The 14,123-nt window shown below is 53.0% G+C and overlaps 1 protein-coding gene across 10 annotated transcripts in view; it reads right to left on the bottom strand.

Moving 5' to 3' along the window:
- Positions 1 to 13,838, bottom strand: part of LOC105037139 (uncharacterized) — a 28,927-nt gene extending 15,089 nt beyond the window's left edge. For 3 of the 10 annotated variants that reach the window (XM_073246840.1, XM_073246861.1, XM_073246875.1), the window contains exons 1-5: positions 13,723 to 13,836; positions 13,520 to 13,607; positions 13,306 to 13,417; positions 13,007 to 13,099; positions 8,683 to 8,823 (exon numbers count right to left, since the gene is read on the bottom strand). In XM_073246840.1, the coding sequence (XP_073102941.1) occupies positions 8,819 to 8,823; positions 13,007 to 13,099; positions 13,306 to 13,417; positions 13,520 to 13,607; positions 13,723 to 13,826 (402 nt within the window). In that variant the 5' untranslated portion in view covers positions 13,827 to 13,836 and the 3' untranslated portion in view covers positions 8,683 to 8,818. Of the gene's footprint in view, positions 1 to 8,682; positions 8,824 to 13,006; positions 13,418 to 13,519 lie in introns of all 10 variants that reach the window. The other 7 variants (XM_073246813.1, XM_073246739.1, XM_073246720.1 and 4 more) reach the window with 7 other exon arrangements.
- Between the last annotated feature and the right edge of the window lie 285 nt (positions 13,839 to 14,123).

Here is a 14,123-nt window from a genome sequence, read left to right as displayed (position 1 = left end):
CACGGCCACGACACCGAAAAATGCATCCAGCTCCAGGACGAGATCGAGGAGCTCATCCGGCGAGGTCGACTCGACAGATTCATCCGCCGCAGGCCTGAGGGTAGGGGAGACCGGCCAAGAGCCCTCCCACCGCCCGAACTGCAGAAAAGGGAGGAGCAGCCCGGGGACCGGCCTCCTATCGGGACCATCGACTCCATCGTCGGAGGACCTCAAGGAGGAGCAGGAGAACTGTAAATATATATCACTTTCTATTTCGTTTTGAATCTACTTTTCTTTCTAGCTAACGCGCCCCTCCTACCTAACGTGGATGTATTATGACTGGATATGACCCCTCCAAAAACAACGGCCATGTCAGGAACAGGAGGAGAATCTCGTCCTGACATGAGCAAAGTTAAAGGCCCGGTTCTTTTAGATCGGATGGGGGGAGAGGCCTTACAACGCCCTAATGTGCCCCCACAGCCCTGTTAGGGACAGGAGGAAAACCTCGCCCTAACTTGAGCAAAGTCAAAGGCCCGGTTCTTTTAGACCGGATGGGGGGAGAGGCCTTACAACGCCCTAATGTGCCCCCACAGTCCTGTTAGGGACAGGAGGAAAACCTCGCCCTAACTTGAGCAAAGTCAAAGGCCCGGTTCTTTTAGACCGGATGGGGGGAGAGGCCTTACAACGCCCTAATATGCCCCCACAGCCCTGTTAGGGACAGGAGGAAAACCTCGCCCTAACTTGAGCAAAGTCAAAGGCCCGGTTCTTTTAGACCGGATGGGGGGAGAGGCCTTGCAACGCCCTAATGTGCCCCCACAGCCATGTCAGGAACAGGAGGAGAACCTCGTCCTGACATGAGCAAAGTTGAAGGCCCGGTTCTCTTAGACCGGAGGGGGGAGAGGCCTTACAGCGTCCTAACGCGCCCCCACAAGCCAGGCTGGTAACGAGAAGAGAACCTCGCGCCGGCTCGAGCAAAGTGGAAGGTCCGGACTCCTACGGGAGCCGGATTCTGCCGCCAAAGAAGACTTCACCCGGACTCCTACGGGAGTCGGGTTCCTACGCCAAAGAAGACTTCACCCGGACTCCTACGGGAGCCGGGTTCCGCCGCCAAGGAAGACTTCACCCGGACTCCTACGGGAGCCGGGTTCCTACGCCAAAGAAGACTTCACCCGGACTCCTACGGGAGCCGGGTTCCGCCGCCAAGGAAGACTTCACCCGGACTCCTACGGGAGCCGGGTTCCTACGCCAAAGAAGACTTCACCCGGACTCCTACGGGAGCCGGGTTCCGCCGCCAAGGAAGACTTCACCCGGACTCCTACGGGAGCCGGGTTCTGTCGCCAAGGAAGACTTCGCCCGGACTCCTACGGAAGCCGGGCTCCATCTGCCGCTTCTGCAGCAAGGGTTAATAACGGTGGCGAAACTCGACCGCATGACAAGGTCGGATGAAAGGGAAGGCCCCCCCCCCACGACGACATCTACACCGAACAAGCCAAACGACAAGAAAGGGTCAACAAACGACAATATCGTGCTACGCGTGGACAAGGTAACATAAAGCGCTCTTTTTTTCATTTCCGATATGCATACTACAGGGCCAGGGCGGCCAGGGAAAGAAAGACAAAACGACAAAAAGAAAGTAATTACATAAAGACAAAAGGACTCTAAGGAGGTCCTGCTCCCTCCGACCTAGGGTTATCACCTCCATCCCTCAACCAGGACTGCCTCAGGTTCTCCACTGCTTCTTCTAGTTCTTCCTTCTTCCGCAGCGTATCCTGGAGCGCCTGACGAAGTTGTCAGCTCTCTGCCTTCGCTTCTCGACGCCGCTTCTGCAGAACTTCGGACTCCGCCTCTGCGTCCGCGACGGCCTTCCGCTCGAGCGCCAGTTGGATTTTCACTTGTTGAAGCTCGGCTGTCTTCTCCCCAAGGGAGACAGAAATCCCTTCGACAGTGCCTCTCAGGGCTAGGAGCTCTTCGGTATCTTGGGCGTTAGTAAGCTGCGCCCTAGTAACCAGCTGCCTCTGGAGACGAACAACCTCGTCCGCCGTATGTCGGAATCTCCCTTTGTACTCTTCCACTTGCCGGCGCCAGCTGGCCCGCTGCACATCGTGGCTCATCTCAGCGTCTTGAAGCTGCTTCTGGAGGTCGGAGACCTTCTGCGACCATTTTTGCTCATCATCAACCCGCGCGGAGAGCCGGGATGAGTTCCCTTCCAGCTGGCCGATCCTCCTCCTCGCAGCTGACAGCTCCACCTTAAGGGCGCTGATCCTGGCTTCTTGAGCCCAAGTTCGGTCGCTGGCGCTCTTCTTACATTCCTCGAGCTCCTTTGTGAAGTTCGCCTTCCTCCGGCTGTAATCCATGATTGCCTTCACTTGGAGACTCCTGAAGTGGGCGGCCTCAGCGGCGGCCTCGGAATGGCATTTTCTCGACTTGCGGAGCTCGCCCTCCGACTTCTTCAACTTCTTCGTCAGGTGGAGGACCTCCTTTTTCAGCCACTGGATAGTTGACTTCAGCGGGACCCCCAGGGGCAAGGGAAGTGCTTCAGCAGGGCACTGCCATCGGAAGGTGCAAACGTCAAAGACCAACTCATTACAAGAAGAAAGGCAGAAGAGAGAAGAGAGAGAAAAGAAGAAAGAAGAAGCGACATCGATCAGTCCAGAGTCAAAAAAAAAAAAAAAAAAAAAGAAAAAAGAAGAAAAAAGAGAAGAAAAGAGCGGGAAAGGAAAAAAATAAAGAGGAGAAGAAGAAGACAAGAAAAGAAAAGATAAATACTTGCTGGATCCTGAGGGCTCAGGCCGATGTTGAAAAGAAGCTGCTCCCTCAGAAGATTAGGAAGGGAAGGAGCGGGATAACTTAGAAGCTTCTGGGCGGCCTGGAGGTCGTCCTCTCCCAGACGGAATCCCTCAGAGACCCCCAAGGGGGCAGGCCCAGTTCCAGGGTCGGGCAGTAGACGAAGAGAAATTTTCCCTTCCAGTTGTGAATCGAAGAAGGGGCGCCCTTCAGCAACCCCTTCTTACCGAACTGGGGGGAGAGGTACCACCAGTCCTTCGCTGAAGGATGGCGTTTGAAGGTGTAAAAATGCCTGAACAGGGAGAGGGATGGCTGGACCTCGGCTATGTGGCAGAGAGAGAGAAACCCTATCAAAAACCTAAAAAAATTCGGGGCCACGGAGGCGAGAGAAATGTCTAAGAAGCGAAAGAAGGCGGCAACGAAGGCAGGAAGCGGAAGCCAGAGTCTGGCACGAAATGCCTCCTGATACAAACAGAAACGACCAGGAGGAGGAGCGCTGGCCCGGTCAGAAGGGCCAGGTAACTCCAGGTCGTACTCCGGAGGAATCCCGTACCGAACCCTTATCAGAAGGAGTTCATCCGGAGTCAACGAACATGGAATGGCGCCCGGTGCAAAAATCGGGCGAGGCCCTGCCCCGAACACGGGTTCGTCCGCAGAGACAGGGACCTGGGGGTTCGAAGCAGAAGAACTCTCAGAACTAACGGGAGCGGAAGAGTCGGAAGACATTTTGAGCAGTTTCGGAGGGAGAACCTAAAGGATCCTTAAAAGGCAGACCGAAAGGAGAACGAGACGCCGAAGGCCAACTCGGAGGGAGGTACAAAAGTAATGAAGGGAGGAGAAGCCCCTAGGCGGAGAGAAGAAGGTTGGCACTAACCTATGTTGCTCTGAGAGACCTGGGGGACGAAAAACGGGAGGCGCCTACGGCTCGAGAAGACGATCACTAGAGCAAGGCTCTCGAAGAGAAGACAGACGCCAGCGAAAAATCAGAAATGGAGTAGGACGCCTGAAGGGGGGAGGACGGGTTTAAATAGACCCTGGGATCCGGCGCCATAATGATCGCGAATCCCCCCAGGCCAGTCCGCATCCGACGCGTGTCCCACTCCCCGTGGCAGACGGCTAAAGGCGGCTGACGGTTGGCAGAACCATAATTGTGCCGTACCTAGGCCAGTGTACCTGCAGGATTTTTGAAGCGTCCCCTCGTACCGCTCTAATTCGAAAAGACTCCGGCACGCGCTCATTTAATGCCAAAATATTTGGAGGCGGCAGTGCGCAGGATTCGAAGAGACGGTTCCGGCTGTACCCATCTTTCTCTCTGTGTACTTCCTTCGCTTGAAATTCAAACTCGGAAGTGGGGGGACTGGTGTTGGGTACAAAATACCCACAGCCGAAATCCTCGACGGAATCGACTTCGAGCAGCTCAGCTCCGCCCGGACTCCTACGGGAGCCGGGCTCCGCCATCAACAGCAGGACAGCTCCGCCCGGACTCCTACGGTAGCCGGGCTCCACCGCCGACATTAGCACAGCTCCGCCCGGACTCCTACGGGAACCGGGCTTCACCGCCGACATCAGCATAGCTCCGCCCGGACTCCTACGGGAGCTGGGCTCCGCCATCAACAGCAGGACAGCTCCGCCCGGACTCCTACGGGAGCCGGGCTCCACCGCCGGCATCAGCACAGCTCCGTCCGAACTCCTACGGGAACCGGGCTCCACCGCCGACATCAGCATAGCTCCGCCCGGACTCCTACGGGAGCCGGGCTCCACCGCCGACATCAGCACAGCTCCGCCCGGACTCCTACAGGAGCCGGGCTCCACCGTCGACATCAGCATAGCTCCGCCCGGACTCCTACGGGAGCCGGGCTCCGCCATCAACAGCAGGACAGCTCCGCCCGGACTCCTACGGGAGCCGGGCTCCACCGCCGACATCAGCACAGCTTCGCCCGGACTCCTACAGAAGCCGGGCTCCACCACCGACATCAGCATAGCTCCGCCCAGATTCCTACGGGAGCCGGGCTCCGCCATCAACAGCAGGACAGCTCCGCCCGGACTCCTACGGGAGCCGGGCTCCACCGTCGACATCAGCACAGCTCCGCCCGGACTCCTACGGGAACCGAGCTCCACCGCCGACATCAGCATAGCTCCGCCCGGACTCCTATGGGAGCCGGGCTCCGCCATCAACAGCAGGACAGCTCCGTCCGGACTCCTACGGGAGCCGGGCTCCACCGCCGGCATTAGCACAGCTCCGCCCGGACTCCTACGGGAACCGGGCTCCACCGCCGACATCAGCATAGCTCCGCCTGGACTCCTACGAGAGCCGGGCTCCACCGCCGACATCAGCACAGCTCCGCCCGGACTCCTATAGGAGCCGGGCTCCACCATCAACAGCAGGACAGCTCCGTCCGGTCTCCTACGGGAGCCGGGCTCCACCGCCGACATCAGCACAGCTCCGCCCGAACTCCTACAGGAGCCGGGCTCCACCGCCGACATCAGCATAGCTCCGCCCGGACTCCTACGGGAGCCGGGCTCCGCCATCAACAGCAGGACAGCTCCGCCTGGACTCCTACGGAAGTCGGGCTCCACCGCCGACATCAGCACAGCTCCGCCCGGACTCCTACAAGAGCCGAGCTCCACCGCCGACATCAGCATAGCTCCGCCCGGACTCCTACGGGAGCCGGGCTCCGCCATCAACAGCAGGACAGCTCCGCCCGGACTCCTACGGGAGCCGGGCTCCACCGCCGACATCAGCACAGCTCCACCCGGACTCCTACGGGAGCCGGGCTCCACTGCCGACATCAGCATAGCTCCGCCCGGACTCCTACGGGAGCCGGGCTCCGCCATCAACAGCAGGACAGCTCCGCCCGGACTCCTACGGGAGCCGGGCTCCACCGCCGACATCAGCACAGCTCCGCTCGGACTCCTACGGGAGCCGGGCTCCGCCATCGACAACAGCACAGCTCCGCCCGGACTCCTACGGGAGCCGGGCTCCGCCATCGACAGCAGTACAGCTCCGCCCGGACTCCTACGGGAGCCGGGCTCCGACCTCAGTATCAGCTGCTGGTAAGCTTCGTCCGGACTCCTACGGGAGCCGGACTTCATCTTTAACTTTGATTGCAGAGGGTTCTGACTCTTACAGGAGCCGGACTCCACCCACGACCTCAACCGAAAGGAGGACCCCTCCCGGACTCCTACAGAGGCCGAACTCCGACCACTGCCGAGCCTCGATCAACAGATCCGCGCCCCCTGGCAGATCACAATAACAACCATGATCCTGCTCCACTTCCTGTGGCGGACTCCGCGCAGTTCCATCATTCCTTGACAGGCCGCAGTAACCATCGCCATCCTGCTCCACTTCCTGTGGCGGATTCCGCACAGCTCCACTACCCCCTGGCAGGCCACAATAACGGCCACGAACCTGCTCCACCTCCTACGGCGGATACCAGGCGATTCCCCCATCCACTGGCGAGTCACGACAACGGACGCTGCTCCACCCCATGTAACAGATTCCGCGTGGCAAGCCGCGGTGATGGCCACGTGTCTACTCCACTATCCTTCGCAATCAATTCCTCTGACCATGGGCGGCCCACTACCAGACGGTTACAAACGTCGCCATCAATCCGTTGTGTCCTCCGCCTATAAAAGGGGGACCCAGATACGTTATTCTCTAAGCTCATTTTCTTATCTCAAAACTCTGCTAAATTCTCCGTTCGAGCACTCCATTCTTGTTGAGGCAGAGAACTGACTTGAGCGTCGGAGGGTCTTGCCGGAGCAACCCCACCTCCGGTTTAGACTTCTCTTGCAGGTCCCGGCGGCGACCGCGGCTTCCCCGACTCCAGCTTCTCCGGCGCAAGCAGATTTTTGCACCAACAGATATGATTGTGAATTTGAGTATAGGATCAATATGCCGATACCACCTATCGAATTTACAGTGCATGAGCACAACATTGCCACGCATCCACATGACGAAAGCATTTCTAATAAAAAAATATTGCATGAATTATTATTTTTGGAGCAGTAGGATTTTATGGTATAAAATAAATTGATTGAACGAATATGATATTCTTTTATATAATGATTTAACAAATTTTTCCATCCTTTCAGGGTGTGAAATTCACATGCAAGGCTAAAATAAAAGATATCAACATGTTTTATGGATAGTGGTATAAAGCATATTCCTATTGTCGAGCTACAGTGAAGGTTTATGGTGACAACTTTTAGTGTAATCAATATGACAAGAATGACCAGCCTCTGGTTCCGTGGTATGTTCGTTATACCTTAGTATACTTCTTCATTTAAAAAATAAGTACTTTTACTATTACTTTCGTACTAAAATTTATAGGTATAAATTGAATATTGTCGACGAAGATTCTACAGGTGTAGCAAATTTTATTGTTTTTGAAAAAATGGCTCAGCAATTGATCAGCATCCCTGCGATCTATCTTGCGACGGACGGCAGATGCGATCGTTTTACTCTTCCTACTGTTATGAAAAAAATACATGGCCGCATATATATATTTCAAGTTTTGCTTGGTCAGCAGGGTCCTAATAATCTCGAAAATAACTTGAAGGTGACCAATAGATTCAAAAATGATAAACCTCAGCAAGATATTATACAAGAAAGTTGTGCAGCGAAATCCTCATATGCATCACAAGTACTTGAGGAGCCTAATCTTTTATCTCCTAATAAAAAAATAGATCGAAGCCTTTCTGTAGAAACCACTCCAACCAAGTGATTATCGAATTCGATGAGGTAGCAGTTTTTTAGAAAATATAATAGCTTTACCCACTTTCACCTCACAAATAAAAGGTATCCTCATCATATGACAGATTATGTGCAAGGATGCATTGGCAATCTCGCCCCCCAAAAGATCAAGGCAAAGGTACTCTATCTTCTCGACTTATATTTATGTGTTTTTTTTGTTCGAATCGGATTTAATGCGCTTCATAATTTTAATGTCTAGATAATATTTAAGTAAATTTTATTCACTCTTTTTTTTTTAGTTTGGGTGGAGTAAGCCATGCAAAAGAGGAATGATGATCTACTCTTTTTTTTATAAAAAATAATAAAAAAATAAATATTTGTATATCACGGTATAACCTATATAATAGATAATGTCCGAGACTACCTACTAACTCCTTTCGTTTAAGTAGCAGTATGTTGTTTTTTTTTTTTATATGATAAAATTTTAACTTAAGTTTACTTTCTTTTTGGAACTACCAATATTTATTTATCGGATATTTCATCTTATCTTACTATTAAAGATTAATAATTATTTTTTTAATTAATTGAGTTACTATGATAGAATATGATTTTACATAATGATACAAAATATTGCATAATTATTTTTTTAAACTATTCAATATATTGTTTATTAATGATTACCATCAAATTTATATTATTATTTTAAATTAATTAAATATTTTTAAATTTCAACCCGCCGTGTAGTGCAGGTAACTTGCTAGTAACACATTAAAAGGGGAAAAATCTCATAAGTGCATTTTGGTTCAATATGAACTGATGATCATCAGACATATCTTAGGCAAGTACCACCACAGAAATTGATTGCCTACATGACACAAGATAAATCTGACACACTTGTTACACAGACAAATAGATTTACAAGGTAACAGTTTCTCATTTAACATGGAGTAAGACGGCTACACTCTTTGGGATGGTCTCATATACAGGTCATGCAAGGATAATGACCACCTCACATCTTTTTCCTTTCAGATTTAAAGTACTGGCAGTTAAAGATTATTTTGCGGTACATGATGGCAGTTTTTTTGTCATGATCTGTTTGAATAGAATATGCTTAACAAATAGTGCAAATCAAAGGGACAAAACCCTGATCTTTGACATGAAAACTTATGGAGACTACTATCTTATGCAAACACTAAAGAATAATGTTTGAGGGCATCCCTTACCACTGATCAGGAGCATCATATTGTTGCCACATAATCCAAGGCACACCAATATTTTGAGAAAGAACCATACTTGCAGTACATTGCATATGGCTGTCCCCCATTTCCATAAACCTGTACAATGTCGCCATGTTCGTTTTCAATCTGCAACAAAGAAAACAACTGCATGACACAGATGACTGTTACCGTCAAACTTTGTTAATCAGACAGAATGACAGTACTACAACAACACATCAAATGCCCGAACAACAACACCATACCAAGAAGCGTTCTTTTTTCAAGACACATCCAACATTTCTTACTGATAGTTGAAGTAAGAGATTTTTTGTGCACCGCGGACGGTGCAGAACGCGCACACCGCCTGTGATTGGCTCATGCATAAGGTCAAAGCATGGCATGCAAAAAAAAAAAAAAAAAAATTGACTCCACATACGAGCCAATCACTACAGACAACACACGCGGTTCTGCACCACCTGCAGTGCTCAAAGAATTTCTCGTCGAAGTAAGCATATTTGAGGATAATGCAGAAGCTCAACATGACAAACAATAATTGTTGGGTGGATGTCTGGCCAGGACACCACCTCCCAAGACCCTTTCAGTACCACGCGATGCAGCAGGAAGAAAGAAGAAACAAAACAAAAGGAAAAACAATCAAAATACATGGATCAGCCACAAAAGGGCTCGTCTCCACGGGGCATGCAAACTTCACTATGAAAAGAAAATTTTACAAGAGGAGACCTCACCCTCAACCCTTGTACACCCAATTCTCTCTCACATAAAGTTCCCCTCACAAAAGCTCTCTCTCTCTTGGAGACCCCCCTGAACCCCTGAAGAGCCTGGCGACCGCTGTCCAGGAGCCTCCTGCTCCTTCTCTCACAGCGCCCTCGCCCCTCTCTCTCTCTCCTCTGGTTCGTACGGCGGCGAGAAACCGAACCGCTCGTTCTCTGCTGTGTCTCAGGCCTTTTAAAGCCTTAAACATAGGTTAGAGGGTGATTAGGAATCCTTAATCAAGCCAAATCACGTCCCAAGCCGTCCGATCAACACCGGGAGCTCTCTGGACCCTTAGATCGCGCTCCGGTCCACGGAATAGGGCCGTGGACCGCGAGAAACGAGTGGGAAAGGTCCACGCGGTCCACAGGCCGCGCCGTGGACCACCCCGTCCACGGTGGACCGGGGATGGGCCAGCAGGCTGCTGGGTCGCGCGTCCCGCACGGGCCTGGGCCTGGGTCGCGCGTCCCGCGCGGGCCTGGGCCTGGGACGCGCGTCCCGCGCGGGCCTGGGTCCCGCATCCCGCCCGGGCCTGGGTCCCGCGTCCCACGCGGGCCAGCGGGCCTGGGACGCGCGTCCCGCGCGCCGCCGCCTGCGGCCGCGCCGCTGCCGCCCGCCGCCGGTCGCCGGCGGTCCTCCGCCGCCTCGGTTTTCGTGCTATCTTCGAAAGCTCGTATCTTCTCCATCCGAGCTCCGATTCAGGTGATCTTGGTCTCGTTGGACTCCGTTTTTCGCCGCGAACCTCACTGTGGGCTCAATGTGGGCTGAATCTCGAGGCGTCAAATCCTAACAATCTCCACCTCGACTCGATATTCGGCCTCCTCCAAACTCCGAGAGCTTCTGGATCTCCTCGCCCCCATGCCCTGGGGCAATCGCCTGCTGATCATGGATGGGCAAACATGGGAGTCGAGCCAGGCTGCTCGATCCCATCTCCGTCGTATGCTGTGCTCCTCCTGACCTGAGACCTGCTCGGGGCATCATCCTGCGGCAATAGGAATCTTACCTTGCGACGTCGCCTCTCGTCCTCCCGAGTCTCCTGTCTCGTGCCCGATCCGCCTTCTGGAGCTCCACCTCGCTCTGGGCTCCACCTGGCTCCCGATGCTTCACCTCGCACTGGGCTCCCTGCCAGGTAATAATGTCCTCTGCTCCCCTTCTTCCCCTCCAGCACAATCCTATCGCCGCGTAGCACCCTCAGGATTCCTCCACCAGCTACCGTCCTGTAGCCTCTCGAATCCAGTCTGCTAAGTGAGATAAGATTCCGCCTGAAATCGGGTATATATCGGACCTCCCCCAATCTCCTCACTGCACCGTCATGTGTCCTCCAGCTGACCGTCCCAATGCCTCTGATCGCACAGCTCGATCCATCCGGCAGATATACAGTGCTCTCACTGTTCTCCAGGGAGTCAAACTGCTCCTCTTTGCAACACACATGATAGGGGCATGCAGAATCTAATATCCACTGTTGGGAAGAAGTAGATACCTCGTCAGATATCTCCAGGACATCTCCATCTGAATCGCTGCCGGCCGTCGCTACAGCAGCCACCGTCCGATTTTTCAGTTGAGGGCAATCTCTGGCTAAATGCCCCAACTCCTCACACCGGTAACACCTGGTTTTGCTCAAGTCCCTCCTGGACTTAGACCGCCCTCGATGCGATCTCCTGTCGCTCCGTCTACCGCCTCCTGCACCTCCAGAAGCCACCAAAGCTGAGCTATCGACACCTGAGCTCGAAGCTGGGTTCTCCCTCCTGAGAACCTCGTTCTGGAGTATCGCCGCGGTGACCTCGTCCATCTTGATAGTGCTCTTCCCCACTAGAAGAGCAGTCACGAAGGACTCGTACGAAGGAGGAAGCGACGCCAGCAAAACCAGCGCCCTGGTCTTCTCCTCAACGTTCTCGCCAACGTTGAGAAGGTCGGTGAGGATCTTCTGGAAGTGGCTCAGATGCTCCTGCACGCTCTGTCCCTCAGTCATCCGCAGTTGGTAAAACTGCCTCCAGAGGAAAAGAGTGTTGGTGAGAGACTTCGCCATGTACAACTCCTCGAGCTTCGACCACAGCACCGTCGGGAAAGTCTCGCTTAGCACATGGATCACCACCTCATCCGCCAGGTACATACGGATGGTACTCACCGCCTGCATCTGTAGCCGTTTCCAATCCCGCACCTCCATGGTGGTCGGTTTCTCATCGCACAAGAGAGCTTCGATCAACCCCTGTTGGATGAGCACGTCCTTCACCCTTGCCTGCCACAAGGAGAAATTGCTCTTACCATCAAACTTGTTGATCTCCATCCTGATTGTTCCTGTTTTCTCCATCTTCAGTCTTGCTCACCACCACTGCAATCTGCGTCCTTGTACCGCCTTGCTCTGATACCACTTGTTGGGTGGATGTCTGGCCAGGACACCACCTCCCAAGACCCTTTCAGTACCACGCGATGCAGCAGGAAGAAAGAAGAAACAAAACAAAAGGAAAAACAATCAAAATACGTGGATCAGCCACAAAAGGGCTCGTCTCCACGGGGCATGCAAACTTCACTATGAAAAGAAAATTTTACAAGAGGAGACCTCACCCTCAACCCTTGTACACCCAATTCTCTCTCACATGAAGTTCCCCTCACAAAAGCTCTCTCTCTCTTGGAGACCCCCCTGAACCCCTGAAGAGCCTGGCGACCGCTGTCCAGGAGCCTCTGCTCCTTCTCTCACAGCGCCCTCGCCCCTCTCTCTCTCTCTCCTCTGGTTCGTACGGCGGCGAGAAACCGAACCGCTCGTTCTCTGCTGTGTCTCAGGCCTTTTAAAGCCTTAAACATAGGTTAGAGGGTGATTAGGAATCCTTAATCAAGCCAAATCACGTCCCAAGCCGTCCGATCAACACCGGGAGCTCTCTGGACATCGCACTCCGGTCCACGGAATAGGGCCGTGGACCGCGAGAAACGAGTGGGAAACGTCCACGCGGTCCACAGGCCGCGCCGTGGACCACCCCGTCTACGGTGGACCGGGGATGGGCCAGCAGGCTGCTGGGTCGCGCGTCCCGCACGGGCCTGGGCCTGGGTCGCGCGTCCCGCGCGGGCCTGGGCCTGGGACGCGCGTCCCGCGCGGGCCTGGGTCCCGCGTCCCGCCCGGGCCTGGGTCCCGCGTCCCACGCGGGCCAGCGGGCCTGGGACGCGCGTCCCGCGCGCCGCCGCCTGCGGCCGCGCCGCTGCCGCCCGCCGCCGGTCGCCGGCGGTCCTCCGCCGCCTCGGTTTTCGTGCTATCTTCGAAAGCTCGTATCTTCTCCATCCGAGCTCCGATTCAGGTGATCTTGGTCTCGTTGGACTCCGTTTTTCGCCGCGAACCTCACTGTGGGCTCAATGTGGGCTGAATCTCGAGGCGTCAAATTCTAACAATAATAAAAAGTTGGATCTTGATAGCAAGGAACTAGAATGTCTGTTTATTTGAAGAGTTACATAATGCACATTGTGGCTAGACAAGTGGCATCAAGGATTGGCAGCAAGCATTCAGAGATTACCATAACAGACACACTAACTAGTCCCAAGACAACGAGGAAATAAATTGCCAGAAAACACTCACCTGAGCTAAGATGATATGCCTCCCCTGGGAGGCAAAGAACTCCTCTCGCTTCATCATCTCCACTATATATGATGTGAAGCTCTTCATATGCCTCTGTACCCAAGAAACGAGAACAATCTCACTTCATCAGACCCAATCTAAAGCAGTAAACCCCAAAAAATTGCAAAGAAGAAAAAAGAAAAAGACATTCCCAGGCACATAATGCAGCCAAAAGGGCACTCCCCGACAAAGCTCCATCACAACCACTCCCTTGAGGAACAAACTGCAAAAGATAAGCAAATCAATATCTCAAGACAAACCCAAAGTTCCACTCGGCCGCAACAAATGGTCCAATGCTGAGGATATGAACAGCCCGGCATCCCGTACTATCTTCACGAACTTGACCAGATCGAACAGCTCCCCAAAATAACACTATAAAATAGGACAAAAAAAAAAAAAAAAACACGAGCTCGAGTCCCAATTGCAGCAAGAAGAAACAGGGAAACAGAGGAAGGGAATTGTGAGGGCGCTCACATTGCCGGCTCGTGGCCGTTCCAGAAGACGTAGGTCTCGATCACATCGGCGCCGCCCTCTTGGCAGCGGCGACGAGACCGGGCCACATCTGAGGAGGAGGAAAGGAGAGGGGACGAGAGGTTAGAAGAGGGAAAGAAAAAGACGGGAAAAGGGAAATGGAGCTCACGGCGGGGACCCTAACTTTAGCCGAGGGCGCCACGTACCGGAGTAGGAAGAGAAGAAGAGGTGGGGGCTCGCCATTGCTGCGGTTCTCGCAGATGGACAGCTCTTCAACTATTAAAAGGAGAGCTCGAGGGGAAGAGGTCATTATAGGAGTGGAGAGGAGTCAAGTGTGTGACAGCTGTGAGCAGCCAATGTGGTTCCATTTTTAACACGAGACAGAGGTCCATAGCAGCAGCAGTCGGTGCAGGAGCGATACCATACAAAGAATGGTGAGGGAGACCGAAGGGAGGAAAAGACTAGAGAGCCACGAGGTTTGCCTTCTTTTGAGATTTTTTACCCATTTACTATTAATTTTAAAATAATTTATTAAAATAATATTTTTTAAATAATATTTATCAAAATACTATCCAAAAAAAATTATCCTAACGACTTTAGATGCCAA

The sequence above is a fragment of the Elaeis guineensis genome, chromosome 1 (genome assembly GCF_000442705.2).
Source record: "Elaeis guineensis isolate ETL-2024a chromosome 1, EG11, whole genome shotgun sequence".
Classification (NCBI taxonomy): Eukaryota; Viridiplantae; Streptophyta; class Magnoliopsida; order Arecales; family Arecaceae; genus Elaeis; species Elaeis guineensis.
Note: the sequence above shows the minus strand (reverse complement) of the source record. Positions and strands in the feature narration are given on the sequence as shown.